Source organism: Meleagris gallopavo, chromosome 8 (assembly GCF_905368555.1).
Source record: "Meleagris gallopavo chromosome 8, MGAL_WU_HG_1.1, whole genome shotgun sequence".
In the NCBI taxonomy this organism is placed as follows: Eukaryota; Metazoa; Chordata; class Aves; order Galliformes; family Phasianidae; genus Meleagris; species Meleagris gallopavo.
Genome location: NC_139411.1, coordinates 27,126,411 through 27,153,828, shown reverse-complemented (window position 1 = coordinate 27,153,828; position 27,418 = coordinate 27,126,411). Strand labels below are relative to the sequence as shown.

Here is a 27,418-nt window from a genome sequence, read left to right as displayed (position 1 = left end):
GGAGCAGACTGACTTGGAGGCTGTCTGTTGGAGGCTGGCATATCATGCTTGGGAGTAGATCCATTACTCATTATCCCATTATTTGGGATATCCCAGCCCCCATGGCACCAGGTTCTGGAGAGGACCATTGGTTGTAGAACAATTTTCTGGATGAGCCCACTCAAGCTGCCAGAAGTGGTGCCCTACCTTGGCTGGCTCTTCTGGGTGTAGGATATATACTGCAGAAGATATAAAATGCAGCTGACTCCATTCAAGGAATTCATTGACACTGCTGCTTTGAGGTCTTTATGTGAACCAAAGGGATTGCTGTGAAACAGGAGACAAGCCAATAATAAAAACAGGTTTTACAATGAATGAACTGCTGCTGAGAAATGCCTACTTTACAGCCTTGATGCCATGCTGATGTTAAATGACTGCCAAGAGCAAACTCTGTGGTATCTCAGTTAGCTCTTACCCTAATTACCATTTACAGAGAAGTCCCAGCTAGATGAATGAGGATTGCAGTATAAAAGACTTTTAAATAAGATTTATTGATGTGACTACATGAATAATTCTCCTAGCAATGATGCATTTAAGAGTACAGATACTGGGGGAAGAGGGAAGCCAGATATTCAGAATCATCTAAAATCACATTTTATTTTTACGTTGTGGCTTTTGCTGTTTTTCCTACATCACCACACTCCTGGAAAAAAAATAAAATAAAAAAAATTGAATCCCCTTGCTGGCCAGGTTTTTGAAAGAAAAAAATTAAGTAATTGTGAACTTCATTGGAGCCAACAAATGCCACCTCATGAACATGATCTGCAGTTGTGTTCAGGCAGTCCTGAGCGCACCGCTGCAACGCTCCGACTTTGCTACCAACTCTTGGCATTCAGGTTTGGTTTTTCCATGGCTGAGTAATTGTTCTGCTCCCTGAAAAGTGCATTTGTACTCCTTCTCCCCTAAGAGCAATGCCAGCACAGAACCCAGGAGAGCTCTGAGAGTTCCAGTGACAAGGGTATGACTGGGGAGGCCTACCTGCCACACGATGGGCACAAAAGCTTGGTCAGGTTATCTCACCGAGGGACTGAACTAAACCATAATATACCAAAGGCACCTGAAAAGTGAATGTTCAGTAAGATTTCTGGAATTCTCCTTGGAGATGGGAAGCCGTTACTGCTTATCACCATTCCTCAGTGCTGGAGGTGCTGCATGCAGAATGTGCAGGTTTTTCAAACCACCTTCCTTGCTGATTGAGCTGTGGTAGCTCGCTTTGCACGAAGCAGTGCAGTAACAACCATAGTGTTTGGTGGGTAGCCAGTGAGAAACACAGTGGCAAGCGTGCGGCAAAAAGGCACTGAGAAAAAATCTCTTGCTATACTTTCTGTACTGAGAATCGCCCATTAGCAGAAACCTCATCCTGTAGCAGAACCTACACATCTCCTCACTATGTCATCTTCTACTGCACACTGCTGTGACCTAGAAGGGTGGCTGCAGCCCTGTGCTCCCTGGGGAAGGGCAGTGAGGGCCTAGAAAACTGGGACATCATGAGACACTGCTCCTACCACTTGTATATGGGGTGACGGCACCATCGCCTGTGGGGCAGCCTGTGGCCACCCCTGTGGCCTGTGCCCCTGATCCATTCTCAGTGTCATCCCCCCCCCCCCCTGCCCCTTCCAAAAAATCCATTTCTGGGCACCTGGCCTGCAGTGTGAAAAAGCCTTTGTGTGATATTTTGTCAGCTACAAATAATTGAAAAAGGCCTACATAAAGTCCTAATTGTGCCACAGAACAGGCTCTTCAGTCATCCATCTTCCTATTAAACTTGTGAATTTCAGCTCCTCAGCCCTGTCGGAGTTATTTTCCCCTTCCCCTCCTTCTTCTTTTAAGCTTCTATTTATATTCTCTCAGTTGTCTCTGCCAGAAGATCTCATGTGGATACATTAGGCCTTTTCAAAAGGAAAGTTGGATTACAGCGATTTTTCTCCCCGTAGGACACAACAGCTTCATCCTTCATAACAGAGCAATACACTATAACTTCATTATGGATGGCATGAAGCTAGCCTATTTAAACAGAATGCTTAATGATAGTTGGGAAGGCAGCAGAAATTCAATTCCACTGGTCTACGTGGGAAAAGGGAAAGTGTGCTTTTGGTATTTACTGAGGCTGACTTCTTGACTCTTAATTAAAGTCTCTTTTCACAGGAGAAAAAAAAAAAGTAAGATTCCACTGGCACAGGAGAGATCTGCTACCTGGTGGTTGCTTCCACTTTGTCAGGTAGTGCAACAGACATAAAGTAATGTTAACAGCTGACCTGGTGTTTGGGTATTGGACTCCTCCATAGTGCCTGCCCAGCCCTGGAACAACATGAATATGTTGGTGCTCTCCTGCAGGGACTTCAGGTTCTAGGCTCCTTCTTTCTCCACTTCAGCTGAGCTGACCTCCAAAGTGTGCCCTGCTTGTTGACTTTGGCTGGTGAAAGTGCCTTAGGCTAAGGAGACGGACTGAAGAAAACCTCATTTGGGGAAAATGCCAGAAAAAACAGCCTTCTGTGAGCCTACAGTTGACATCAGACCATAAATTGTGGTGATGATGGGGGAGGTTAAGAAAAATCCCAGCAAAAATGTAGCAAGATGTAGAAATTAGTGTTTTCCCATATTTTGAGAAAACCAAGTTTTGGTGATGCCAAATGATGCTAAAAGGTCAGCCCTGTCGAGGTGAGTCCTTCACTGACAGCTTGAGAGTCCACACATTATTTGTGTACTTGGGAGAGACTGCTCCACAATGGTTTACCAGTAAAATACACATGTAGTTGAAGTTTCTAATGTTTGAAAGCCATGATATCTCATCCCCTCAAAAACTAAGATAGTGGCTAATTATGTATCAAGAATCTGTATCAGAAACTTTTAGGAAGCTTATAGACATGTTCCGTGGTGACTGTGAGCATTATGTGCTGAAATGCATTGTATTGATCCCCAGCAAGGCCAGCTGGTGGGAGCATCCCCATTTGGAGGGGAAAACAGTGTTTTTTACTTCTTTTACTGGTATTTAACACTGCAAAAGGAAAGCTGAGGGCTTCCCTGGAGGGAAACAAGGGTCTGCAAAGGAAAATAAGTATAAGGAAGGAATGGCTCTGGGATGGACAAATGCCAAGGCTATTGAGTACACTGTTCAGTCAGCATGTCTCACACTTGGGCTAGAAGTTAGGTACTGTGTCTGTCAAGGGAGAGAAAGTCATCCATGCTCTCTGTGATTTGTTCTGGAAGCAGTTTGGACTCAACAACTGCAAAGGAAATGTCAGAGAATAGGAAGCCAAGAGAAGCTCGTCAAAAAGACATCTGGTCCTGCTGTCCTTAATGGGAAATCCCCCCCTTGCTCCAGCCACTCTTCCCAGCCACGCTCTTTTGAAACAGTTAATGTTTGAGAGAATCCAAAACATTGCTGGAATGTATCAGCCACAAAGCTTTTGTATATCCGAGCAGCTGAACAACTCTGGTTTTGTTTCTGTTAGGGCTGATTTTCTTGCCTTTCATTGAGATGAACATCAGAAATGACTGGAGAGAAGATAGTGGAGTGACAGCAGCGTAAGGCTGGTTTAAGCTGGAGGAGGATTTGACCATCTCTTTTATGGCTAGAATCATGAAGCACTTCACAGGGTAGCAAGATGAACCTCAGAAGGGTCGGAAGGGTGGTTGCAGGCCTTCTGAAATGAGGGGCTCGTGTCCTGTTCTCCAGCAGCATACTCTATTCCACCAAGTGGGTTTGCTTGCAACAACCATGCTATCTCAGCAAGGACCCATCTGCCTCCCTGCTTCTTCTGGCTTTTTCCTCACTGGCTGAGTCCTTCCAGGCTCCCAGTGCTTCTCTGGAAGCAAGGGCAGCTCTGATCTGCTGAAAGCACCCATAAACGTTACCTCTGGAGAAAGAAGCTCCTGAGTGTGTAAGCAGGGTTCTTAGCACAACTCTGCAGTAAAGTCACCTGGCAATGACATTTCCTGCAGCTGGTCTCACGTGGGATGTATTTGATATGAGGGCCTTTGATTGTATCAGTCAGGACAGTGTGTTGTGCAGGTCTGCATTTGGGAAAAAGCAAAAACGTTTAGTGTCACCTATGAATAAAATGGAGGATTGGGGTTGTACTTCTGCACAAAGTATTTAGCAAATCTTAGAGTTTGCTTAAGCTTCTGTATGTGTACACGATTCCTCCTCTGTTCCACAGCCAGCTGAAGTGTGAAAATGAGAGTCTGCAAGGGCAGAGAGGCAGAACCTATGTGATACACCAAGACTAATTTGAGACAAAGGTGTCTGTCACAGCCACTGAAAGCCACAGCAGAGTACCTAACCAAAAACTCAAATAGAATGATCTTGGCCCTCAAGGCTTGTCACAAATAAGTAACTGCTAATACTAATTATAACTAATAACCATCACTAATAACAAGGGGGAAAAAAAGGCAAGAAATACATGGGTATGCACGTAAGTGGCTGTCACTTGATTGATTCCAAGAAGCTCCAGTGTGAAAACCAGCACACAAGTGTGTGCACTACCTGGGCAGAGGAGTAAATGTCAAGATGTCAGCACCCACACTGGGAATATTGGCTCCTTGTGTACATTTCCCAATTTTATTAACCCTCTGAAGCAACTGTGGAACGTCAGTGTCCTCATCACAGCCAGGAGAGGGGCGACAGGGACTAGCAGGGCTGTAAGGGCTCAGGGGCCCAAAGACAGGAATCTCGGGTATCTGCTGCCTTGATGTTTCACATCATCTTTAATTAGTTTGTTTAACTGCTATTATCCTTCATTACGCTTGCTGAGTTCAGAATGAGTACCCACCTGCTTGGAGCACTGGCACGCCTCAGGAGTTTGCCAGCTCAGGGCAGCAGAGCTGGGTTTTGAAAACTGCAGTTAGTTTTAAGCTGTCAGTGTGGGGACAAGCCAAACCTAACTGAAACTTCTGCGGAGCTGGAAGATTTCTACTGGAAGTCTCCATGTATGTTGCCTGTTGTAACTCTGGGCCATGGAATGGCCTGGGTTGGAAGCCACCTTACACCTTCCTGCTGTGGGCAGCAATGCCAACCACCAGGTCCGGCTGCCCAGGGCCCACCCTGCCTGGCCCTGAGCACCTCCAGGGATGGGGCACCCACAGCTCTGGGCAGCACTGCCAGGGCCTCATCATCCTCACTAGAAAGAATTTCTTACTAATTCCTAATCTAAATCTAAATGAGGAGACCTGACTGTGTCCTTCGAGTACTTGAGGGGAGCTTATACGCAGGAGGGGAAATGACTTTTATACAGTCTGACAGTGACAGGACAATGGGGAATGGCTGTAAACTAAAAGAGGGGAGATTTAAGTTAGATGTTAGGAAGACATTCTTTACACAGAGGCAGTGAGGTACTGCCCATAGAGCTGTGGGTGCCCCATCCCTAGAGGTGCTCAGGTTGGGTGGGAGGCACCCAACCCATGGCAGGGGTGGGACATCTTTGGGGATGCTTCCAACCTAAGCCATGCTACGATTCTATGATCCCAGGGAAACCTCACTGGGAGAGCGGCTCTGTGCAGGAGGCAGCCCCTGCCAGGGAGCCTCGGCAAAACTACTGGGAAGCAGGGCACGGGCTCAGTGCCTCGGGGCTACAACAGAGGGACTGTCCCAGGGACGGGGGTACCTGGCTGCTCCATCTCGTCACGGAGAGCTCCGGGGGCGCACCGCTCCCTGGGACAACGCGGAGCAGCCCCCGGCCGATCCCGGCTGCCGCTCTCCGCTCCCCACTCCCCACCCCGGAGCCGCGGGGCGGGGCGGGGCGGGGCGGCCCGGGCCGGGATCCGGTGCCGGCGGTGGGCAGGCGGTGAGCGGCGGAGCGGTGCGGAGCGCGGAGGGCAGCGCCGTGTCCCGGAGCGCCGGGGAGCCCCGGCCGCGGCCCCTATGGAGAAGTACAAAGGTGAGGAGGCGCCGCGCGTGTCCGTGTCCACCGCTGCTCGTGGGGAGCGGCGTTGGAGGGAAAGGTCTCGGGTGGGGGACTCGGATCGCTGTGCCCGCGAGTAAAAAACCGCGGTGGGGAGGATGGAAAACCACAAGTGGGGCCGGGCGGTGCCAGCTGCGAGTCGAACCCTTTTTGCCGCCCGAAAGCTTTGCCGGTGTCCGTCTGCTGCAGCCTGCCCGCTGCCTCCCCGCGCAGCGATGCTCGGCGTAGCACCGGGAAGGGCTGCGGGCGGCTCTCGGAAAGTTCCCCGCTTTGGGAGCCGCCGGAGAGCCCCGCACTCGGGTGCTCTCGGCCATTTCGGCCGCTGCTGTTCGTGATAACCTTCCCGGGGGGAGCGGAGCCGGCGGTGGGACCCGCTGTGGGTAAACGGGGCTCTGCCGAAACCGCCGCCCTCCTCGGGACGCCTGGAGGTGTGAGAGGGGGACTTAGAACTCGGCACACGTGTGCTTGCCTGACCCATTTGCGTTTGTTTTCCTCCAGTTGGCAAGATGTGGTTGAAACTCAGCAGATGCATTCAATTCGTATCCCTTTTCCTCTAATCCTTCTTCAGTAGGGCTTCATATAATATCAAGATATTGCACTGGCTGAAATTAATCTCTGTTTTCTGCCTGCACTGCACGAGCCCTACAGCACCCTGACACAGCCAGCACTGTACCTCCTGTTGCATTTTGGTTCCTGCTTACAATCGATGCTTTACAAACCCGATAAGCACAACAGCAGCGTGCTGCTGGACTGACGTTCAAGATGATATTACAAGTCAAATATTGTGCAGCTTTTTTCTTTTTTTTTCTTTTTTTTTTTTTTAATTCTGGCAGGGTCTGCACAGTTCCATTCAGTTCCAGCAGCAAAGCAATAGATTCATTAAGATTCAGCTATGTTTTGTATGTTGTCTTATTTAAATATGCACACTGCTCCTTCAGAGCAGCAGGGATGTGTTCTGCACATGTGGAATGAATAGCAAGTGCTGTGATGGTGGGGGCTTGCCAGTGCCTTTGTACCAATGGGAGCGAGTGTGCGTGTGGGAGCCAGCTCAGCATTAACGAGGGGGCAGAGGGAAACGGCCATGAGGGTGGGAACTGCTGGCAGTGCAGAGGGCACACATGAGGCAGGGCACTGAGGAGCAGGTGGAGAGGTGCATGTGCTAGTGGGGATGGATGGATGGTTGGGAGCTTTGCCTGTGCCACTGGCTGGACAGAGTGCTCGTGCAGGGAAATGCTATGATGCTGGAAATGGGTGGAGGCAAAGTGCACTGTTAGGCAACAGAGTGGTGTTTAGGGAGGAGGATTTTAACTCTTAGGCCCTTTTTATTACTTGGATATGAAGGTTGCAATCATCAGCAGACAGCAGTGCTGTTTTCCTTAAGTACAGGCAGGGCTCCCAGCTGGCACGCAAGGTGTCCCTGCTGCTTCAGAGGGTGACACACCACAGGAATCCAGTTGGGCAGACGTGTGGGGCCAGATGGGTGCGAGCTGGGGCTGGTGGCCTGTGGGGTGGCACCGGCAAGGGCTCAGGTGGTAAAAACCCTCCTGAGAGCTACATTCCTTTCCCAGCCCATGCCAATTGGGGTGTGGGGACAGCTGCACAGGGGAGTTCCTTGGCACTTGGTAGGTCTTAGCAGGAGCCAATTGGTGCCGTAGATAAAGATTAAAGGGATGACTTGGTAGGAAGATGAGGTGTTTGCTTGCTAGTTATTGTGACTGGACTGGGAGGAGATCTGGGTGTGGACCTGTTTGGGATTTTGTGCACGTGTTCTTTTTAACAAGTTCTTGAAAATACACAGGATTAAACTGTGAAGCAGAGAGGACAATGATAAGAGCCATGATAATGGTCTGAGGCCCTCTAGAAAACTCAGTTAATCAGAATTCAAATTGAAATGATTCAAATGAACACGATCCACACTCCATACAAACATGTGTTTTCTCCTCAGCTGAGCACGAACACAGCTGTTGTGCTCAGCTAATTGTCCTGGTGCACCTGGCAGCTGGAGAAAATGGAGTGGTGAGGGCCCTGTACCAACCCCAACACAGCGCTCAGCTGCTGGGCTCAGTCCCCTTTGATTAATGTCCTGAGTAACTCCTTGAGTGACCTCAGTGGGTTTTGGAGAAGGAAACAAGCACAGGAATCATTTGTTCAGCAGGGATTTAGGAGATGAAACCTATTTCTGGGACAGAAACCGCAGCCTGTCTCAGTGATACATCTGCCGTGCCCTTCCAGCCAAGCCATCCCACGCACCATCACTGTGCCAGTGTCATATTTCTGTCTCAGAGATGGACAGAGAGTGCAGTACCCTTCAGTCCTGCTGCTCTGGTGTCTGTGTGGTGTTTATTTCCTGCGTGGGGCAGCTCTCACCCCTTCACACACCTTCCCTGCTCCAGCTGCGTGCATGGGATCCCTGTGAATGAGTTCTTTGTGTGCCAATTGCTTTCACTGAGTGCCCACAGTGCAGGGAAGGCCTATACAAAAGTGCTGCTGCTTCTTGGAGCACGGTTCCAACTCCAGACAGGGATGGGGGAGCAGCATGGTAATCTCAGGACCCAAACCCCAAGCTCCCCTGCATGTGGGTGATGCACTCCTCCCAATCATCCTACCTGGCTCAGAATCATCATCATCTCTGGGAGGCTTACAGGAAATGCAAAGATATGGCACTGAGTGATGTGGCTTAGTGGGCATGATGGTGACAGGTTGACAGTTGGACTGGATGTTCTTAGTGGTCTTTTCCAATCTCAATTATTCTAAATCGGGTATGCTGTTGTCCTGAGAGCTTCCTACCTACTTCCAAACAACCTGCTGTGTCCTCTGAAGGGCAGGAGCTAACCGAGGCAGGGAAGCGTGTCTTCAGGCACCAGCCACCAGAGAGCCCAGAGCTGTAAGGGATGTTTGTGAGGAGCAAAACTCAGCTGTGATTAATCACGATGCAGAGCATGAGCAACTGGGCCATAGGCAATGCTCCCTGAAGCAAAGGACCAGTGCCTGCAACTGAACTGGGTTGCTGTGGTCCCAGAGCCAGTCTGACGGGCTGCCTGCTGGTGTTTACTGGTAGTGGCAGGTGAGTCACCGCTGCTCTGCTCCCAGGTCAGCTGACAGGACGTATGTTGTGCTGTGGTCTGCCTGCGCAGCTTGTGAGTGTCTGGTCTGCTTTGACCTCAGGATGCTGCTGGTGCCAGCCCTGCCCCTTGCTGGGCTGAAGTGAAATAAAGGCTGGTGCTGCACCTGTGGGGCAAGTCATAAGCATTCAGCTTCAGCCCTGCACCAACCCCAAAAGGCCAGGAGTGGGGCTAAAAGGCACTGAGAGCAGCTGCCAGTGGTGGAGGCATGAGTGGATGAGTGGGGCAGTTCCTGTGGGCGCTTTGGCTCTGTCACTGGGGACACCGGCCTCAAATCCAAACTATGCAGGTCAGCATGCACCAGCATACTGTTTGGTTTTTTTTTTTCTGTTTTTTTTCTTCTTCCTCCACTGACCTTTTTTGTGGGCAAAATTCCATAGGAAGCGCATCTGAGGATGGTTTGATGTATGGCAACATTGTCTTCAGTTATAAACAGCTCTATCTGGAAGTAAATATCTCAGAATTATAGAATCAGGCTGAGACTCCTACATAATGCATGTGTTTGCCACTTGTGATTTAGTAGAAGCCAGTATGTCCCTTCCTTGGATGGACCGTGCTCTGTCTTGCATAAAAATTTTTCTACTGTTTTTTCTCCCCCCTATTTCATTTGGATCTGCTTAGGATGAAAGCAGTGCAAGGCTTACAATAAGCCTGGGAAGCAGGGACCCACCAGCCCCAGCTGGCAGCCCAGCCTGTGGGCTTCCTTCTGCATGCAGGAATTTAAATCTTCACCTGAGACTGTGGGAGCAGCCACTGCCCCCAGCACAGGGTGCTGCATGTGGTTCTCCTCTTGCTCTTGTGACTTGGGATTAAAAATATCTTTAGACTCTCCATCTCACTAATAATTAATGGCTCTGAGCTTTTCGGAGTCAGCACAAAGTTTGGAGGGTAGAGGTAGGCTGCTCAGTAGCCTGGATGCTCTCGGGAGCTGTTGGTGTAATGCTTTGGCAGCAGTGCTTTGAGCAAGGTGGGTCCAAGTTAGGAATGTGTTGCAGTTTGTGTTTGGGCTGTGGCTCCAACCCTTCTCATGTGGATTGGGCTTGATGGGGAGTGAGGGTACAACCTCCTTCCTGGAGCTGATCTGGAGGAGGCAGGTGTGAGGGGAAGTGTGTGCACAGGTCCCTGTGTGCTGAGATAAGTTATCTGCGAGCACATCTCTGATCCAGAATCGCTCTGCAGATCGCATCATTGTTATTTATCACTGAAAAACATGAGAGCTATTAAGGCTTGGGAAGAAAGAGCTGGCTCACACAGAATGTGAGTTACACAAGGGTTTTGCAATGTCACTGGTGAGCTGAACGTCTCTCCACAAATGTGTTTGAAACGTGGAACTTCCTTGGGTTAAGGAATGCGACGGAGCCAGCTGCAGCCCCACCGGCATCCAATAGCATCCATTTGTCATTTGTTGGAGCAAGGCAGTGCGTGTGTCCAGTCAGCATGGTGCCAAACAGCTTTGACTTCCAATGGTCCCACTGTGTGTGAGCAGAAATCAGCAGTAGTGCAGGGTTGCTCTTTGGAAATGTGTGCATGGTCACAGTGGTTATAGTTGGCCACCACCTGCAGCTGTGCGAGTGCAAAAATGTGGGCTGCAGAAGTGGCAATGTGGTAATGCCAGGCTGTGGCAGGGCTTGTGACAGCTGGGGGCCATCTGTCCCCTCTGTCAGCTGCTCCATCCCTGCAGTTTGGCTGAGGAGCATGTCCTGTCTCCTCTGCTTAAATCTGGTGTTTTCAAGGATATTTTATCACAGGTGTTTTATCACAGCCTCTAAAAATGTGCCTGCTCATCTTGAATGATGGAAACTTTTGCTGCTTTTACTGTCATATTTCTCAGGCCTCTCTGTTGCCCAGGGGTATACAGAATCAGAGAGAGAGCTGAGGTTGTGATGTACTGTTCCACATCTGCTCTAGGATTGTCTGATCTTGGCAGCTGATGTGGTATGAGCAGCCCCACATGAGAGCTCATCGGGCTCCACCTACACAGCAGCTGGACTCTCCTCACCTTGTTGCCATCAGCTGGGCTAGGGATGGGCTGCAGCATCCTTTTCACCTCACTTCAGAAGCACAGGCTGCAGTGTGGATCCCACCCAGCTTTGTGTGACCTGTGGGATCTGGGATGTTCCCCCATCTCAAAGCTCCCCACTTCCCTCAGCAGCAGTCAGAGTGCAGTGCTGGTGATGCTCAGCCCCTACAATCCCCCTTCTGCTTGCACAGCTTTTTGGCGAGTGAGGAGCTGTGCTGTTGCAGGGTGAGGGCTGTGCAGGATATGAGCCTGCTGAAAAGGCACACCCCAGGTATTCTCAGAGGCGTACGGCAGATGTGCGCTCACCTAAATGCAAAACTAAAAGGTCACATTTCTTCTTGCCAGTGCCAAACAGAAGTCAACTACTGTACCACTTAGCAAAGTGATGCTTGTAGATGATTTACTCTTCAATTAAGCACGGTATTGTTTTATATAAACACAGGTTCTTATTGCTCCTTCAACTTTATCCCATCTCCTCTTTGCAGTCGTGTTACAGGGCACATGCACAGCATCTTTCAATTCTCAAGTGGTGCTGGCTGATGATGTTACCAGTTCCCTAGGTGCCACACCAGTTAGATCTGCTGCTGCAGCTTTGAAACCATTTTCCTGGTGAGAAGACTGCTGAAAGGAATTATTGCATTGCTGGTACAGGTTGCCTCAAAGTGCTGTCACTGATCTGAGTGTCCATGTATGTATCCAGTGCTTGCAAGCATGGCTTGGCTTGTGTCTAAGTCTGTTTGAGCCATAGGGACTAGCTCTAGAAAGTTCCCTAGATCCTGTAAGTCAGTCTTGAAGGGTGTTTCTTATGCTAAGCTTCACTCCTGATTTCTGGGTTTTTGAATTGTAATTCTGCCTCTGATCCTGATCTGCAGATACTGAGGTACTGTTAATGCAGTCTGTCATCTGAACTCTTAGATTGTGGCAGCTAGTCCGAGCTTCAGCACAGCAGGGTCTTGGTTTAATCACCTGTATATGCCCAAATCCCTATAAAATCTATCTTAATGGCTTACCCTGTGTGATACTGGTGGTATCTCCTGGCGGTGTGTGAAGTGGAGCAGAGCTGGATGAGGATGCAGTTGCTTCAAGGCTGTTTCTTTTAGCACTTTGTGCTAGATAACTTCAGTGAGCGTAGTTTGCAGCTCGAGCTGCTCAAGCAGATGCTCTCTTTGAGTGCGGAAGAGGTCTATTTCTGGAAATTGAAGTGGGAGTTGGTGGGATGGGGGGAAGCAAAATAGCAATTTAAACTTATACATTATAAAGCCTGAATTCCCATGTCTGGCTGAGAAGAGAAACAAATGCTTTCTCGACCCGGGATGCCTCAGCATTCCCAACAGCAGGATGATTTATTTGTAGTTCTGATAGCTTTCCGAGCCTCAAAGCAAAAAGAGCAGCAGCAGTTATGTTGTACTGCTGTGGCTGAGTGCAGTGGGCTACACGCAGTGCCCAGCCTGAAAGACTGGTGCTGTGGGAAGGGAAAGCGGGTATAGCTGTGGGTTTGGGCACTTCTAGTCCTGGGGCAGCCTCCATAGGTTTGTCTCTGACTGCAACCCTGCTTTAAACGGCATGGAATTGAGCTTCTGTGTTTGTTGGTTACGTCAGCCTTCCTTCAATTCTTCGGCTTGAATAATGACATCCCCCTTTGGTTCTGTGTGTGCTATTTGCTGCCAGTGTCATTCCAGTTGTGATGATTCTTTTATTCTCGTGCTGATCACCTACCAACATAATGGGTGTTTGAAAGCCTGGGGACAAACAGGAGCACAGCCATGGAGGGAGCACAGAGAGGTGCTTCTGAGTGAGGACTTTGAGACCAGATATAGGGTGTCCTGTTAATGCTGAGCCATGCAGTGAGATGGGTATTGCTGCCATTAATGTAGGCAGTTCTGTCTGTCTGTGAAACTGAGTGTTACTACAGAGCTGTATGAAATCTGTTGGCTGCTGTCTGCCACTTCCAGATTGCATGTTCTTACTTCTGTCAGATATTTCGTGTCTCTGTGACAGGTCTGTGAGAGCATGGTACTCTAATGCTCTCTTTTAAGGTATCCTTATAATGTTTAATTCTGGTCAGATAGCCTCCCACCGTCACTCTTCATTAACTGCAAAACCTTCTTGGTTTGCTTTTGTTCTCATGCTGGATGTAGGTTTTTGTTGGAAATGCTCTGTTTTCAGCATATGTTCCTGTTTTTCCTGACAAACATGAATGTCTGTTGGCCCACATCTAGAGGAGGTGGGAAATGCCAAATTCATTCCCTGTGTCCCTCCAGCACAGCTGATGGATGGACCGCAAGGGTCAGATTGGATCTGAGGTTTACAGTGGGTTTACTGAAAGTTTAACCGTTGTTATTGATAGGTTACCTTACTGATTGCACCAGAAATATTGTTAAGATGCTTTGGCGCACCAAGAAATCAAACCTTCAAGTTAACAAAAGCTGATGTGTGATAGAGGAGGAATGCAGAGCTGGCAGCATATTCACCCTGCAGAAATGCCGGCGCTTCCGGGTGCTCGGAGCACAGGCATGGCTGACCCTTACTCCAGACATAATTCCTTGGACTGTGAAAAACGAGGAGGTTTGAGCACACTGGGGATGGGCTGTATGGAAAGAACCAAGCCCTCTGCACAGATCTCAACCGGGGCTGGGAGCCCCACTGCTGAGAGACCCCATCAGTGCTCCACATCTTCATCTTCTGCCCAGCTGTGATAAAACGGAGCTCCTGAGAGCTTCTGCTAATTCCAAATTCTGCATTGGAATTTCAAATTTTCTTTCGGCGCTTGCCCGTAAGATCTCCCTCCCTTGTTCATACATTCACTTTTTGTCTGCATTGTTCCCAAAAGTGCAGGCCTGCTCTGCCATAGTATGGCAAGAAGGAAGTAAAATATTCCCTTTTTAATATGTAAAGGGAGCTGCTGCCTAGCACAGAGCTGGCTTTTAGATGAAAGAGTCAAATGCCAAACTGTTCTGTTTCAGTTTGAGCAGGAGCAGCTTTGATCTAGAAGAGATGACTCAGACAGTAGCAGGGAGCAATTCTTTATAGTGAATTCAGAAATAAAGCCCTAAGATCTGGGCTGTGACGTGTCAGTCACAGCGTATGTTATGTGAAAATTAAAACCATAATGTCTGAAATGAAGTGTGTAAGTTTTTTGAAACAAAAGGGAAAAAAAAAAAAAAAAAAAACCACTTGTGATGTTGGTTGCCAAGAGCTTTCCTGCAGCCAGAGAGGGTTGGGGTGGGGGAAGATCACTCCTACAGCGATGGGAGCAGTGAGCAACGTGGACAAACCAGGAAGGGGAGAGACTTCCTGCACTGCAGCTCAGGCCAGAGGTGGGGCCACGATTAAAATCTGGGTCTCTTGGACCTGAGCCAGTCTCTGTAATGCACATTTGCTGCCTTGCCACCCTGATTTGATGCAACTCCGTCACCACCGCTCTCTGGAGGAGAGGGCAGGTGCAGCGAGGCCTGATTCGGTCACAGAGTCGGCACCGGTTGTGTGGAGCAGGGATGGCCAATTCCTGCTACTGAGAAGCTTTCATTTGGAGCCAGGTGGCCAGCCCAGATCCATGCAGCTGTATTTTGTGGCACCGCAGCTGCCCAAGCAAACACAGCTGGACCTGGGCTGGGTCACAGTGCAGGCTGTGATGTGCAGGCATGCATGGGGCTGGGTGGCTGGGTCAGCGTGCTGCGTGGCCAGGAGCCGGGGGATGTGGTGAAACACGTCTGGTGTGAGGCAGCAAGCTTTTGGCAAGTCCCAGTGCAAAAGTGTCACTGGTGCTCAGTATTTCTGCAGCTGTGCTCTGCGTTCTGTGTATGTTTTGTGCTGCTGTTGTCCTCTGCAGGTTAAGAACACATGGGTATCTAGCTGAGGGAGATCCTCAGAGAACATTTATTTGTTGGTTTCAGTGGCTGCATGCGGTAGGTGGTAGAGACTTCTTTGACACAGTAACCTGTGAAACCTCCTGCTATCCAGCAGGTTATTCCTGCTGAGAAGGATGGCCCAGCCCTTCGATCCCACCTCCTTGCCTGCTTCATCTTTGACATTTGCTCTCCTTCCCACTCTACTGGTAGGCAGCTGCTAGCTAGCTTCTGCCCAGGCAATTTTTGCTCACTGGCAGACCAGAGAGCAAGGGGAGCAGTGTGCTGGGCAGGGGGATCAGCCCATTGGGTAGTGATGCTCCATCAAGTTGCTACTTTGGGATGCTCAGGGTGTTCAGGTCCCCCATGGTCACCTGGCAGCAAGGACTGCCTTAGCCCTCATTCTAGCCTTCCCTGGTAGTAACAGGCTTTGTTATGAGATATTTTGATAGTTGTTTGATGAGGTGACTCAAGCTATAGGGAAGAAGGAATTAAATGGAAAAAAGTCCCTAGAGTCATCTAGTTTAGCCCATGTTCCAGAAAGTATGTATCTTGTGGTGTTTTCCCTGTTTAAAAGTTAAATATTCCAAGTGATGTGACTTCCTCAGATCTCTCAGGGATTACTCTGTGATCTGGGACATTACATTGTTCCTGGAGATGTGGTGTGAATTATTAGTCCTGGGTGTATATAATGGAACAGTAAGATAATTTCATTTCTTGGCATGGTAAAAACAAAAAAAAAAACCAAAAAAAAAAAACCAAAAAACACCACCACCACCAAAAAAACACCAAAAACTACCTTTTTTCATGATGCCAAAGAATAGCCACTGTCATTGTGTGCCTTGTAATAACCCTTGACAGGAACAGTCCTGTCTTTTGGGTGGAAATACATGACAAAAATATTCATCCACAGCTATACTGTGATAACCTTTGCAATTTGTTGAGCTTTCTTTGAACAACCTCCAGATCTTGTAAACCTGATGTTTGCGGATTGTAAATAGTAGTAAAGGTACCTGGGTGTCATAACTGTTCTTAACTACTCTTAACGTAGGTCGTAACAAAAAGTAAGTTCAGTCCAGAACCCGTGATAATCCTCAAAGCTGTAGGTGTGCCCAATACTGCAGTATTGTCACTGGCATGTCTTCTAGTTGGAAGAAAATTGATAGGATGAACATTGTATCAGAAAATCAAAGCAAACCTAGAAATTTCTGCTTGCTGTAATGTTTAAGTCATAGGACAAAGGGATAATAATAAATAATAAATGCAGAAGGGAACAAGGAAATCATGCAACAGTAAAGGATCCAAACATATGGAAAATTCAATTCTGTGGAGAATTAAGTCACTATTATGTAATCAGGATCAATGGAAATGAGCTGATGTCAGTATTGGACTGCCTTAATGTATGCATGGAAAATTGTGTCCTCTCGGACAGACCTGCTAATAGGAGTGAAAGCTCCATGCACGCCACATTTCCATTAACTGTGTTTTATTTTTTACCTAGAAGAGTTCTGATTCAAATCCAGCAGAAATAGGCTTTCTTCTAACATGAAACTGATTTGTTGTCTGGATCTAAAAGCTCTGTAGAAGATGGCAGGCAGTAAAATCCTGCTATAAACATCTACCTTATACTGGTTGTTTTGGGCAAAACTTTTTTTTGTTTGTTTGTTTGTTTGTTTGTTTTTTGCTTCTAATTGAACTTCTTGCAAAACAGAGTTCCTGATCACCCCTCCAGGTATGGCTGTGGTGGCCCAGCAGCCTAGGAAAGTCCCCACCTAGGTAGAAATTTCCTTCCTGAACTCCCACTTGAGGACTGGAAGGAGTAGTACCTTGCACCAAGAGGTGCCCCTGTGCCCAGAGCATGGAGACTCCTGCAGTGTTACAATTGTCACAGAATCATTTTGGTTGGGAAAGCACTTCAAGATTATCATGTTGCAAAGCTGCCCAAAGACCTGCTGCCTTATAGCATGGCTGTCATCCTGTGAGACAGATCCTGTGGAGGGAATACAGAGCAGCAGAAAAGGGCTCTTCTGGTGGGAAGCAATGGGATATATGAAATAGACTTGAAATCCTGGTGTGGTTACTGCATAAGAAAACATGTTGATTCAGACAAGTTAGGGAAAAAAGTCAGCTGTTAGATGTTAGTGGCTGGAACTATCATATGAAGTGAATGTGTGGGTGGTTTCGAATTAGTAGAGATGCCAGAGGTGGGAAGAGACCAATAGGAGAAAAAGGGATGGGATAACCTGACCTTTGCCTGTTTTCAATTCAGTGAGAGCATGAAGGCAGTGGGAGAAGTGAGTGGGAGGTCTCTAAGGGTGTCATCATGGGAGGGAGCTTGAGCTGCTCAGCACCTCACACCCACAAGGAAGGGGAGCCCTCACCCTGATCAGGCACTTCTGCTGCTCTCTTTATGCCTGCTCTGATAGCCAGCCCACCCTCTGAGCCAGTTTCACTAGAAACCACTTTGTTGCTGCATATACCTTCCACAGAATGAAAGTTGAAATGGCTCAGTGGAGGGTGTGATGAATACCATTGCTAGTGCAGAGGAGGACTGAAACTGTAGCCAATGGCAGGGAAAAGAAAGAGGAAAGAGAAGCACGGGAGTCTCGTTAGCTTTGCGTGTACCTCAAATGGAAAGCTTCTTAGTCATTGAAATAACCTTTATGTTTCTCAAAGTGAACTCATGGATAGGAGATAGGAAAAGGTATGGACGAAGATATGACAGAGGTCGTACAGCCTTATCTTCGATTCCTTAGACATTTCTTCTGCATATCTTATTTAGCCTCTTTAGCTTAAGAAACATTTTCTGTGCTATGAAATAATCGCTTCTTAAAATGGTGCTAGAGAGGTAAAGACACCCTTGTCTTTGCAAGCAAAGTTAAATTGATTGCATCTACTTCCTGTCCAGCAGATCTGTTGAAAGATGGCCAGTGTCTTTCCTGAGAAACAGCTGCTCAGAATTTTGGGAGGAAAAATATTTGATTCCTCACATTCTGGCGGATTTGAGGCTCACCAGCTGGTTGAGTAGCCTGCCAAGGCTCACGCTGTTGTGGAAATGTACAGTAACTGGGCATAAGTGCTCTAAGCCCTTTCTGGACTTGAGCATGAAAATATATTAATGCTGGGAAGCTGTTGAATGTCTCTTTCAAAGTAGAAATAAATCAAAATGGAATTGCTCTGACTGCCCACAAATAAACTCATCTTGGTGAATTTTCTGTTCCTGTTCCCACAGCACCTCTTAAGCTCTGCCTGCTGGCTGGAGCTGTCCAAGCCCTCCAAGGGCCTCACGCTGATCAAGGCTGTGTTTGAAATATGGTATTTGACTGAAGCCCTCCAGTTCTTATATTTGGTTTTTGAATACTTGTATGCACAATTTGTATTATTTCAATTTGAGGATGAAATTCTTACTATGTTGACTGAAATAAACAAGGAGAGGTAGATGGAATACTCAGGTCAAAAAGACTTTTCTGGAGCAAATGCAGTATGTTTTCTGTATTAGAATGCAGTGGTGATGCTTAGCCACAGACAGCTTTATCCAGCACAAATGCTATTGTACAAGTGGCTGGGCTGTGGATGGGTGGGCTGTAGGTGAGTTAGTAACTGTCTGGATTTCGGAATTCAAGGAGAAAAGGGTTGTGGTTTGTATTCTGCCTGAAAACCAGTTACTAGAAGAGTTTCCCAGGATGTTCTGCCCTGGGGCTTATCTCTATCAGTGACCTGGCAGAAGAGAAGTATACATCTCAACAAATCTGCAGATTACACCAGACTTTTGGAGGCAGCCAATAGACTTGAGGGTAGGGCTGCCAATATTCTTGGAAGGTTATTGGGAAGATGTTTCATGGTGGGAGAGCAACAGACAAACAGAACAAGAAAGACTCAGAAAAACCCTTGACAATGAAGAGAGTCAAGCTGTGGACAAGATTGCACAGAGTAGTTCAGTTTCCATCCTTCAAGGTTTTCACTGGATCAGATCTGATCACCGGACAAAGCCCTAAGGAACTCAGTGTGAAATAAGAGTGAATGCTGCTCTAAGCATGCAGCTGGACTAGGCACTGCCTGAAGTCTCTTTCACATGGAGTATTTCTGGGATTCTTCAGATTAATAGTGCTAGACAGAAACAGCGTTTCTCCTCCAGGAGCTGAAGACTTCAGGATGTAGTAGCATCCAGCATGTGCATCTGTTTTAAGCAGGTGCCATCCCATTCCTCACCTGTACCCATGAGTCTTAACAAGCATGAGCTTTGGGACAGTTATGACCCCGATGCTGCACTGGGAATAAATCCATGATACTCATATCACAAACCAGCTGCCTTTAAGGTGTGTGGGGAGGATCCTTGCCTGCAGGGAACAGTTGAAGGTTTGAGCTGTACTTAGCTCTTTCATGAGAGTTGTGTGTGCATTCTATCTGGCTATGGGCTGCCTGCGTGTGGCTTCTGCATGGATCCTGAGATAGACTTCCTCCCTCTGGGCTAGCAGACTTGGAATAGTCCAGTCCCTTTGTGGCAATCCTGTCCATTGATTGTGAAGCTCAAATCAAGTTTTTGTCAGTGTGGAGTGAATTGTTCTGATGGGATGAAGTTCAGGCTGTAAAAAACCAGGGCTTCTTTGGATCTGACCCAAGAGTTTTACAAAGCAGCTTCCATCTATTTGTATGGGTTTTAATGTTTTGTTTTGTATACGCTGTACAAAATTTCTGTACAAGATGTTCTTCTAACCCTATGAAAAGCAAAGCCAAGAAAAAAAATATGTGATACACTGGTTGGAGGCATTCAGATGCTGCCGGAGGGGTGTGATGCAATTTGGTAGAGTGCCAGCATTTTAGTCGTAAACTGAATGTAGGTGAGTGCTGATTAAAATGAGCCCACACAGTATCAAGCTATTGCATCTGTAAGTTTGGTTTAAGGTAGCATGTGGAAATGCAGGTGAGGGTACTGGATTCTGTCTGTCTGGTGATATATGAGGAGTCTTAATTCCATATTTAAGTCCACAACACAAACAACCCACTGATATGCAGTATTACTCTCTCTAAATAAGCTTTAAAAATAGCAAGCATACCTTACTACTTATGTTTAGTTGTTGATGAGTAGACAGCTTAGAACATAAAGCAAACATTTTTCCACACCCTATTATCTTACACTCTTGATGTGTGTAAAATGCTGGTGACTGGCTTGGTGGCTGAGGGAGGAGGGGGACTTTGTTAATCTTGACTTTACTAAGGCTTTGGCCACTGTATCCCATCCCTGCTTGGTGCCAGGAAGTCCAGCTGGAGGCCAGTTGCTAATGTTATGCCACAGGGCTCAACACTGGGGGTGGTACTGTTCATTAGTGACCTGGCTGATGGGGCAGAGTACATCCTCAGCAGTTTCACAGGTAACAAAAGACTGAGAGGAGTGTTTGAAGCAGCAACTGATTGTGGAAGGTGGTTATTCCCCTTTATTCAGTCCTAGTGAGTCACTGATAATACTGAGTCTATCTAGTGCTGGGTTTCCCATTATAACAAAGTTGTGTGGGTATAGAAGCTGGTTCAGCAAAGTGCCATGAAGATGATGAAGGGACTGGAGTATCTGACACAGGAGGAGAGGCTGAGAGAGCTGGGATTGTTCAGCCTGGAGAAGGGGAGGTTTGGAGGGCCCTTATCACTTTCTATAAATACCTGATGGGAGGAGTAAAGAAGACAAACTGACTTTTCTCAGCGGTATCTAGTGAAAGGACAAGAGGCAGTGGGCACTATCTGGAATGTAGAACTCCATTTTAATGTAGGGAAAAGCTTTATAATTGTGAGCACTGCTGAAAACTGGACAACATTGCTCTGAGTAACCTGCTATAGGTGCTTTGGGCAGGTTTTGGAGTAGGTGGTCTCCTGAGGTGCCTGCCCACCTCACCTTTATGACCAGTGAAACCCCTTGGTTGGCAGCACAGAGCAAAATAAGTGTTGGGAGCTTACAGTCATGTCTAGGACAAGAGCTTTTCTGTTCTAATGGATTTTTGCCATCCCATTTCCTTGAAGCACCACTAGGCATGTCATGCAGAAGGGTGGTTTCATCAGCTGCTCTGCCTGGCTGGAGGGGAGACACTCTCTGGTTTGCCTAATTATTTATTTTGGTTCAACGTGAAGTCTCCCTTGGCAGGTTGGTTGCCTCCCATGCACTCATAAGCCACTTTTCCCTGTTCCTTCTCTAGGAGCAAAAGGTGTGCTCCCACCCAAGACCAGCAGTGGTTGATGTGGGCAGAGCCACGTTGCTGTCTCCAGCCCAGCCACGCATGGTGCTCACCACAGTGATGCTCCTTGGCTGTTTTCAGAGCTTTGGAAGTGTCACTGGGATGTTCCTCATCAGAGGATCTGGCTCGCTGGGTCTCCTAGAGACCCTGGAGTTCAGCTGGGCAGAAGAGATTTCTAGTGGAAATGTACATCTGTTACTCCTTAAGTGTGACCACTGTCAAGGTTTCCATCCCTTCAGAAAGCAGTTCTTTGCCAAAAGCCCAATAATCTCTCATTTTTCAGGAGAGGGAATAAGTCGTGAGGATAAGCAAGCCTTTTTTTTCTTTCTTCTTTTTCAGCTGAAGAGATGAGTTTGGTTTTAAATTACAGCATACTGAGTCAGTGCTTTTGACACCCACAGCTGTGTTGGCAGAAAGCTGCTAGAGGATTTGTTTGGGCAGGGCCCTGTGTGTCTGTGTGGCTTTGGGAAGGATGCACCTTGCAAGGTGCTCAGCCCTACAGCTGCTCGCAGTGGGTGCCGTGCAGCTCTGGCTTTGCTGTGAGTCCCTGTCAGAGTGCAGGAGTCTGTCCAGCAAAACAAATGACATTGTTTTCACATGGTGCAAAGCCGCTCCCTCCACCTTCCCTTGCACCACTGCCCGTATCTCAGCTCTGAGTCCTCAGGGGAAGCAGCAGGCTGAGTCATCTGGCTCTGTGTGTGTACTGACAAAACAGACAGACAGAGCTGGGAGGAGAGACAGATGCACCGGGAGTCTTTGCCAGAGATGGTAGGCTCCTTCCTCCTCACCTGCCCTCGGGCTGGGTTGCAGATACCTCTGGCTTTGAGCCTTGAACTGATCAGGAGTCAGTTCAAGAAAACCATGGACAAGGCATCAAACTGCTGGGCTAGGTTTGAGTGCATTTTGCTTGAAAAACCTGGTATGTGAGCTCAAGGGAGGGATGAAAGCATGGAAAAAGGCTCGGATGGGAAAGGTCTTTGAAGATTCATTCGTCCTGCTCACAGCAGCAGCCGAGATAAGAGGGCTGCTCGTGCTTCCCCTTATGCTATCCGCAGCCAGGTAGCTCTGCTGGACTTGCACAGGGAGTGCTGGGGCTGCCCTGCCCTGCACTAGCATGGTGTGAGCAATGCTGGGGCTGCAACCGTCGGTTCTGCGGGAGTTTTCTGAACTGCTGGAATCAACTCAGAACTCAAGGTTGTTGGTTTGTTTTTTGTTTTGTTTTGTTTTCAGATTGCTTTGCAGCCTCCCTGCACTCCCTCCCAGCCCCTTTCCTCCTGGAAAAACAAAACCAAAGCAGGGAGGTTTAGGTTATTCTCCTCTGTTTCCCTTTTCTCCAGGACTCTGGCAGCTGATATCCTCTTGATGCCATATACCCATGGGAGACAATTCTCCCTGTGCTGATGTATTGATTTTTGGTGGAAGTTCCATGCCCAGCCTTGCTTGCAGTCAGTGTTACCTCCTTCCATGCTTTCCATGAAAAGCTGCTTTTCTGCAGGTTGTCTGTGTTTCAAGCTTCCTCCTTCCTGGAAGGGGCAAGGGAAGGGGCTGTGGTCCCGCTGTGGAGAGGGAGCCATGCAGAGAGGGATTGCTCCTTTCCTTTCTGCAGATCCCACCCACACTATGAGAAAAGGGAGTTTGCTGCTGAAACAAATAGGCAGGAAATGGGAAGTGAATAAAGGAAAGCGCTCCTTCACATGCCACGAGTGTGACCTGTGGGACATGCAGCTCTGTCAATGCTGTTAGCCTGGTGATCAGGTTCCACTACAGGCCGCCTGATCAACGGGAGCTGAGACCCCTGGTTTATTGTGCTGAGACCCAAAATCACATACCCAAACATTGCACCCTGGGCTGCTGCTGGAGTGGGCTGCTGGGCCCAGCTACCCCACTGCTACTGCATCCTCAGGGTTTGGATCGGGGGTTTGAGGCCAGGGGGTTTCTGTTTGTTCAGAGCTGTTTTATCCATGTACTCCTAATTGCATACAGTTCTCGCTGTTGCTCAGGCTGTGGCTTTCAGCTATCTTGAAATGAAAAGAAAATACATGTTTGTCTTCCAGCACCTTGGGAGCCAAGGGAAGCCTCAGACAGAGCCAAGACGTAACGTGGCAGTGCAAACACTAATATCCAGTCTTCCCCAGATTTGTAATTAAGAGCCAATGATTTTCCCAAGGTTACCAGGAGGACACTAGCCTCCAGGACCCGGCTGTCTGGCTGCCACATCACTAAAACTGTTCCTATGGTGATGAGCTAAGTGCTGTTTTTTTTTTTTTTGTGCCGGTTGCAGGTCTTTTATTTTTAATGCTCTCAGATGAGTGCTGCTGCATATCTCCCTTCTGTGCAGAGCCATCACCATACCAAGCAGTTTTCAGGGGACACCATGAGAAGCAGCCCTTTTACCCAACGGCTCTTCTACTTCAAATGATGGTGTGTAGGTGACGGAGGCCTGGGGAGCCACTGCAAGGGGCTGAGCTGGGCCTGCTGCTCTGCCATTCTTTCTCATAGTATTTTTAGAGGAGGAATGCACCTCCTGGCCTCTGCTGTGTGGGTAGCGAGCTCCCAGGGGTGCTCCAGCTGTGACATTCCGGGCAGCAGCTATTTTTGGGAGCATCTGGGTGTTTCCATGTCCCCTGTGTGTGCTCTGCATTTGCCTTCTCGCCTTTGTTGATACTGCTTGGGTAGTAACGAGGACATGAGAGCCCGCTGTGGTTTAGGATCTATTTTTTATTAGGTAAGCAGGAGACAAAATGTACCGTGGCTCATCGATCCTTTGTGGAGAAGTACCTGTCTGAGTGGAAGTGTGCAGGGAGGGCTATCAGCTGCCTTTTTTGTTGTTGTTGTTGTTGTCTTTTTGCCTGATTGGTGCTCTGTGGCTTGATGTAATGTAACCAGGGAAAGAAACAAGTATTCCTGTGCTATTGAAAATACCAGGCCTGTTTCCTGCCTCTTCTAGAAGGAAAGATATTTTAGGAATGAGTACAGTGTACATCTGAGGAGCTCCTCTTGTTTCTGCTAGCTGGTTGGGATATTTTGTGAGGTCTGGGACCTCCTGAGGTTGGGAAAGCACTGGCAGGTTCCTGCTTGCCTCTGCCTGCTTTTGCATCCTCCCAGCCTGGGCACACGCTCAGATCTGCCACAGTCTTGATGCAGAGTGAGCTGTGTGTGCTGTCGAGGGATGGAAGTAACCATGGGCTCAACACCCTTCTGGTAAATCAGGACCATAAACGAGTCAGTCACAACAATGCGGTGTTCTGTAGAAGTCCGTGCTGAGAAGATGGATTTCTTAGTCATGGATTAAGGGAAATAACATGAATTTCACAGAACCTGTCGATCATCCATCTGTTGTAGGTGGTGTGGGCTTTACTGCAGGTTACATCCACATGTGGAGGCCCAATGGGACAACCACTTGGGCTGCAGCTCCTCAACAGCTGGAGCAGGCTGAAGTGCCCCTGTCGCTGGGAGGTTCAGCAGCATGTCTCAGGCTCTCATTACCCATTTTGCACGGGCGTTATGAAAAGGATTGTTCACCGTAGCTTTGACCCAAGTCCCTCTGGAAATCAGATGTGTCGAATCAGCAAGACGTCCCATCTAAATATTTTCAAACAGAAGCTCAGGGTTGCTTAATGACTCTTGTTTTTGGAGCTGTTTGCTTTTCAGTGCCAGTTTTCTGTCTTGTGGCTCTCTCCTGCAAGCTGACTTTCAGCAGTTAAACTGGGAGCATGTGGTACCGCGTTGGGCTGCGTGGAGGGAGATTGGAGCCCATCACATAGGTCAGAGGCCTCTTGGGATGCTGACTGAGGGCTCAGCAACTGTTTCCTGACCAAATGGCAGCACAGGACAAGCTCTTAGCAGAAAGTGCCGAGTCTCGCTTTGAGTGCTTGCTGGGGCAATTGGAGAAGGGAAGGAAAACAAATAAGTTAGGATATAAAGAGAACACAGACGACCAGATTTACTGATGAGTTTTAGCTGCTTGGGCTGTTCCTATGCTGACAGCATAGAAGGCTTTTCTGATGGAGTTTTTTTTTCTTTTTTTTTTCTTGTCATTTCTAATCTGTCAGAAGTTTGCTGTGTTGTTGTTGTTTTTAAATTATTTTTCTTCAGCGAGGATACAGAAGTTAATTTTGTGTGAAAGCTCCTCAGGCTATGGCTGGAATTTCTTGTCATAAACAGCATTCATGGCAATGGCACTGTATGGGGAAACCCATATCCACAGGCCTGAGCCTCTCAGATCACTCCCTCTGACAAGCTCCTACCCCGAGGAACAGTAGTACATATGTAGGGGGACAACTTAAATGAAATAAAATGTAAGACAGCTGCTCCAGAAGAATTGGTGTTTGAGGTGCAGAGGACTTCCTGCAGTGCTGACCAGCTGGAGCTCAGTCTTGGTCCTGGGTCTCTCCTGTCCCAGGAGCACTAGCAGCCCAGTGGAGTTATTGGCTGTTTAAAGTTGGAGGATTCTTTCTTTTCTTATAAATACAGAAAATCCCCATGTTTGGGCTTCTTATTGAATGTGGAGTGGTTTGTGGTTTCCCATTTCAATGAAATGTAGCTTACTTTTGTTTCAGTTTCATCTTGATTTTTTTTTTTTTTTTTTTTTCCTGTGGTATTTTGGAATTCCCAGAGCTGGACAACTGGATCTCTGTGACGTGAATTGGGAGATTTCTGCACTTCTTGTTTGTTTCTGCATAGAACTAGAATCCAAGAAGGTGTCCTTCCTGTCTGTGCTTTAAACAAAACTATATTGGTAGGCTTCAGCGTGGCTCAAAAGAACGCCTGTTTTATAGAGAACCAAATCTACTTTAAATTCCTTCAATCCCAGATGTTGGTAATCGAGTATTTAAAAACCTGTGAGTTACTGTGGTTTCACAGCCTTTAATGCTGGATCTCTTTCCCACTGGCTGAGAGATTGTTTGGGTTTGATTTGGATCAGGTACCTGATGTTACCATTGCATTAGCTACAGTGTGCACTGTCACGCTTGACAGAGGAGGAAATATTATAGGTGACCCAGTCAGAGCAGTGGGATGAGATGACACCCATCCAGACTGCATCCTGTTGCTGGGAAATGAAGTGATCAGATTTCTCTGAACACCTTTGAGATGTTGATCTGAAACTACATTCTTGTCCTGTGACGTGCCAGCAGCCGTGTTCTGTCAGAGCAGTGCTCTCGACACCTGCCTTGGGAAACTGTCCACAGCAAATGTCGTGTTTCTTACAGTCTTTGTCACACTCAGCAAGTGTTGAAAGATACATTGTGCACTACAGCCTTCCAACTTCCAGTGCAAGGCCAAAGGTCCAATTAAATCAGCTTGGCCCGTTGTGCTGGCATGGCCAAAGAGCACACGTTTGCAGCCAGTGACCACATGCCCACCACTGGTACCAAAGGTAGTAGGAGTGAGCTTGATGACTGTCCACTTGCCTTGATTTATACCCCGATGCTCAGGTGGCTGCTTGTGGTAGGGTCAGGTTGATACCTCCCAGAGCAACTTTTGAAGTGCTGTCTGTTCTTCCGTAGCAAGATGCCTTCTGCCAGTGTGCCACATGTCCTGGAACGTGGCCTCCTTGGCAAAAGCCTTGAGATGAGTCTTGCCTTGAGATGAGTCTTGTTTCAAGAGTGGCTGTGTTTGCATAAAGATAGTTGTTTCCGTCAAAGTTGGAGTTTTGAAAGAGGGACCCTGTAAGAAGTGGAGGTAAATGACATAGGGTGGGAATTTCCATTCCTTTGAAATTATGATTAGGTCCACAAGTCTGAAACGGATGGGATTCAACACTTGAACTAAATCCTCAAGGAGCATTTGAATGCTGAGACAATTTTCAGTAGATACTTTGCATTATGACATCCTCTGAGCTTCCTCAGTGTTACTGGAAGGGTGTTTAAACTTGCCAAGCTTCCAGCACATTGTTTTTATGCGCTTGACAAATAAGCAACCCTAGGGACTTAACCACAGTGACCTGCTCAGCTGGGAGCAGGGCACTGCTGAGAGGCTGACTGCACACACTGCTGGAGCTACTTCCTCTGGGCTGATTCACATCTCACCTGCAGCCCTGAGCTCTTGGACACCTGAGGGCTGCTGAGTCACCTTAACCGTCTCTGTCACTGTCTGGGTATGAGCCGTCCAGCAAGGGAGTCTCTGTAGTAGGGGAAAATATCAAGAAAATGGGCATTAAAGACTTCAGGTGGGGAATAGCTGATGGAAAGGAGTGGCCCTGCTGTAACACCAGCTTTATCCTCATTCCAGAACTGCAAATCTTTTAGGTCACTTTGCAGACCTTTAGCTTTGG

General features: G+C 47.8%; 1 protein-coding gene across 4 annotated transcripts in view; it reads left to right on the top strand.

The window, feature by feature from the left end:
* The first annotated feature begins 5,754 nt into the window (after positions 1-5,754).
* AFAP1L2 (actin filament associated protein 1 like 2) overlaps positions 5,755-27,418 on the top strand; it is a 55,603-nt gene continuing 33,939 nt past the window's right edge. For all 4 annotated transcript variants that reach the window (XM_085229132.1, XM_085229131.1, XM_085229130.1 and 1 more), the window contains exon 1: positions 5,755-5,915. In XM_085229132.1, coding sequence (XP_085085258.1) covers positions 5,900-5,915 — 16 coding nt within the window. In that variant the 5' untranslated portion in view covers positions 5,755-5,899. The remainder of the gene's footprint in view (positions 5,916-27,418) is intronic.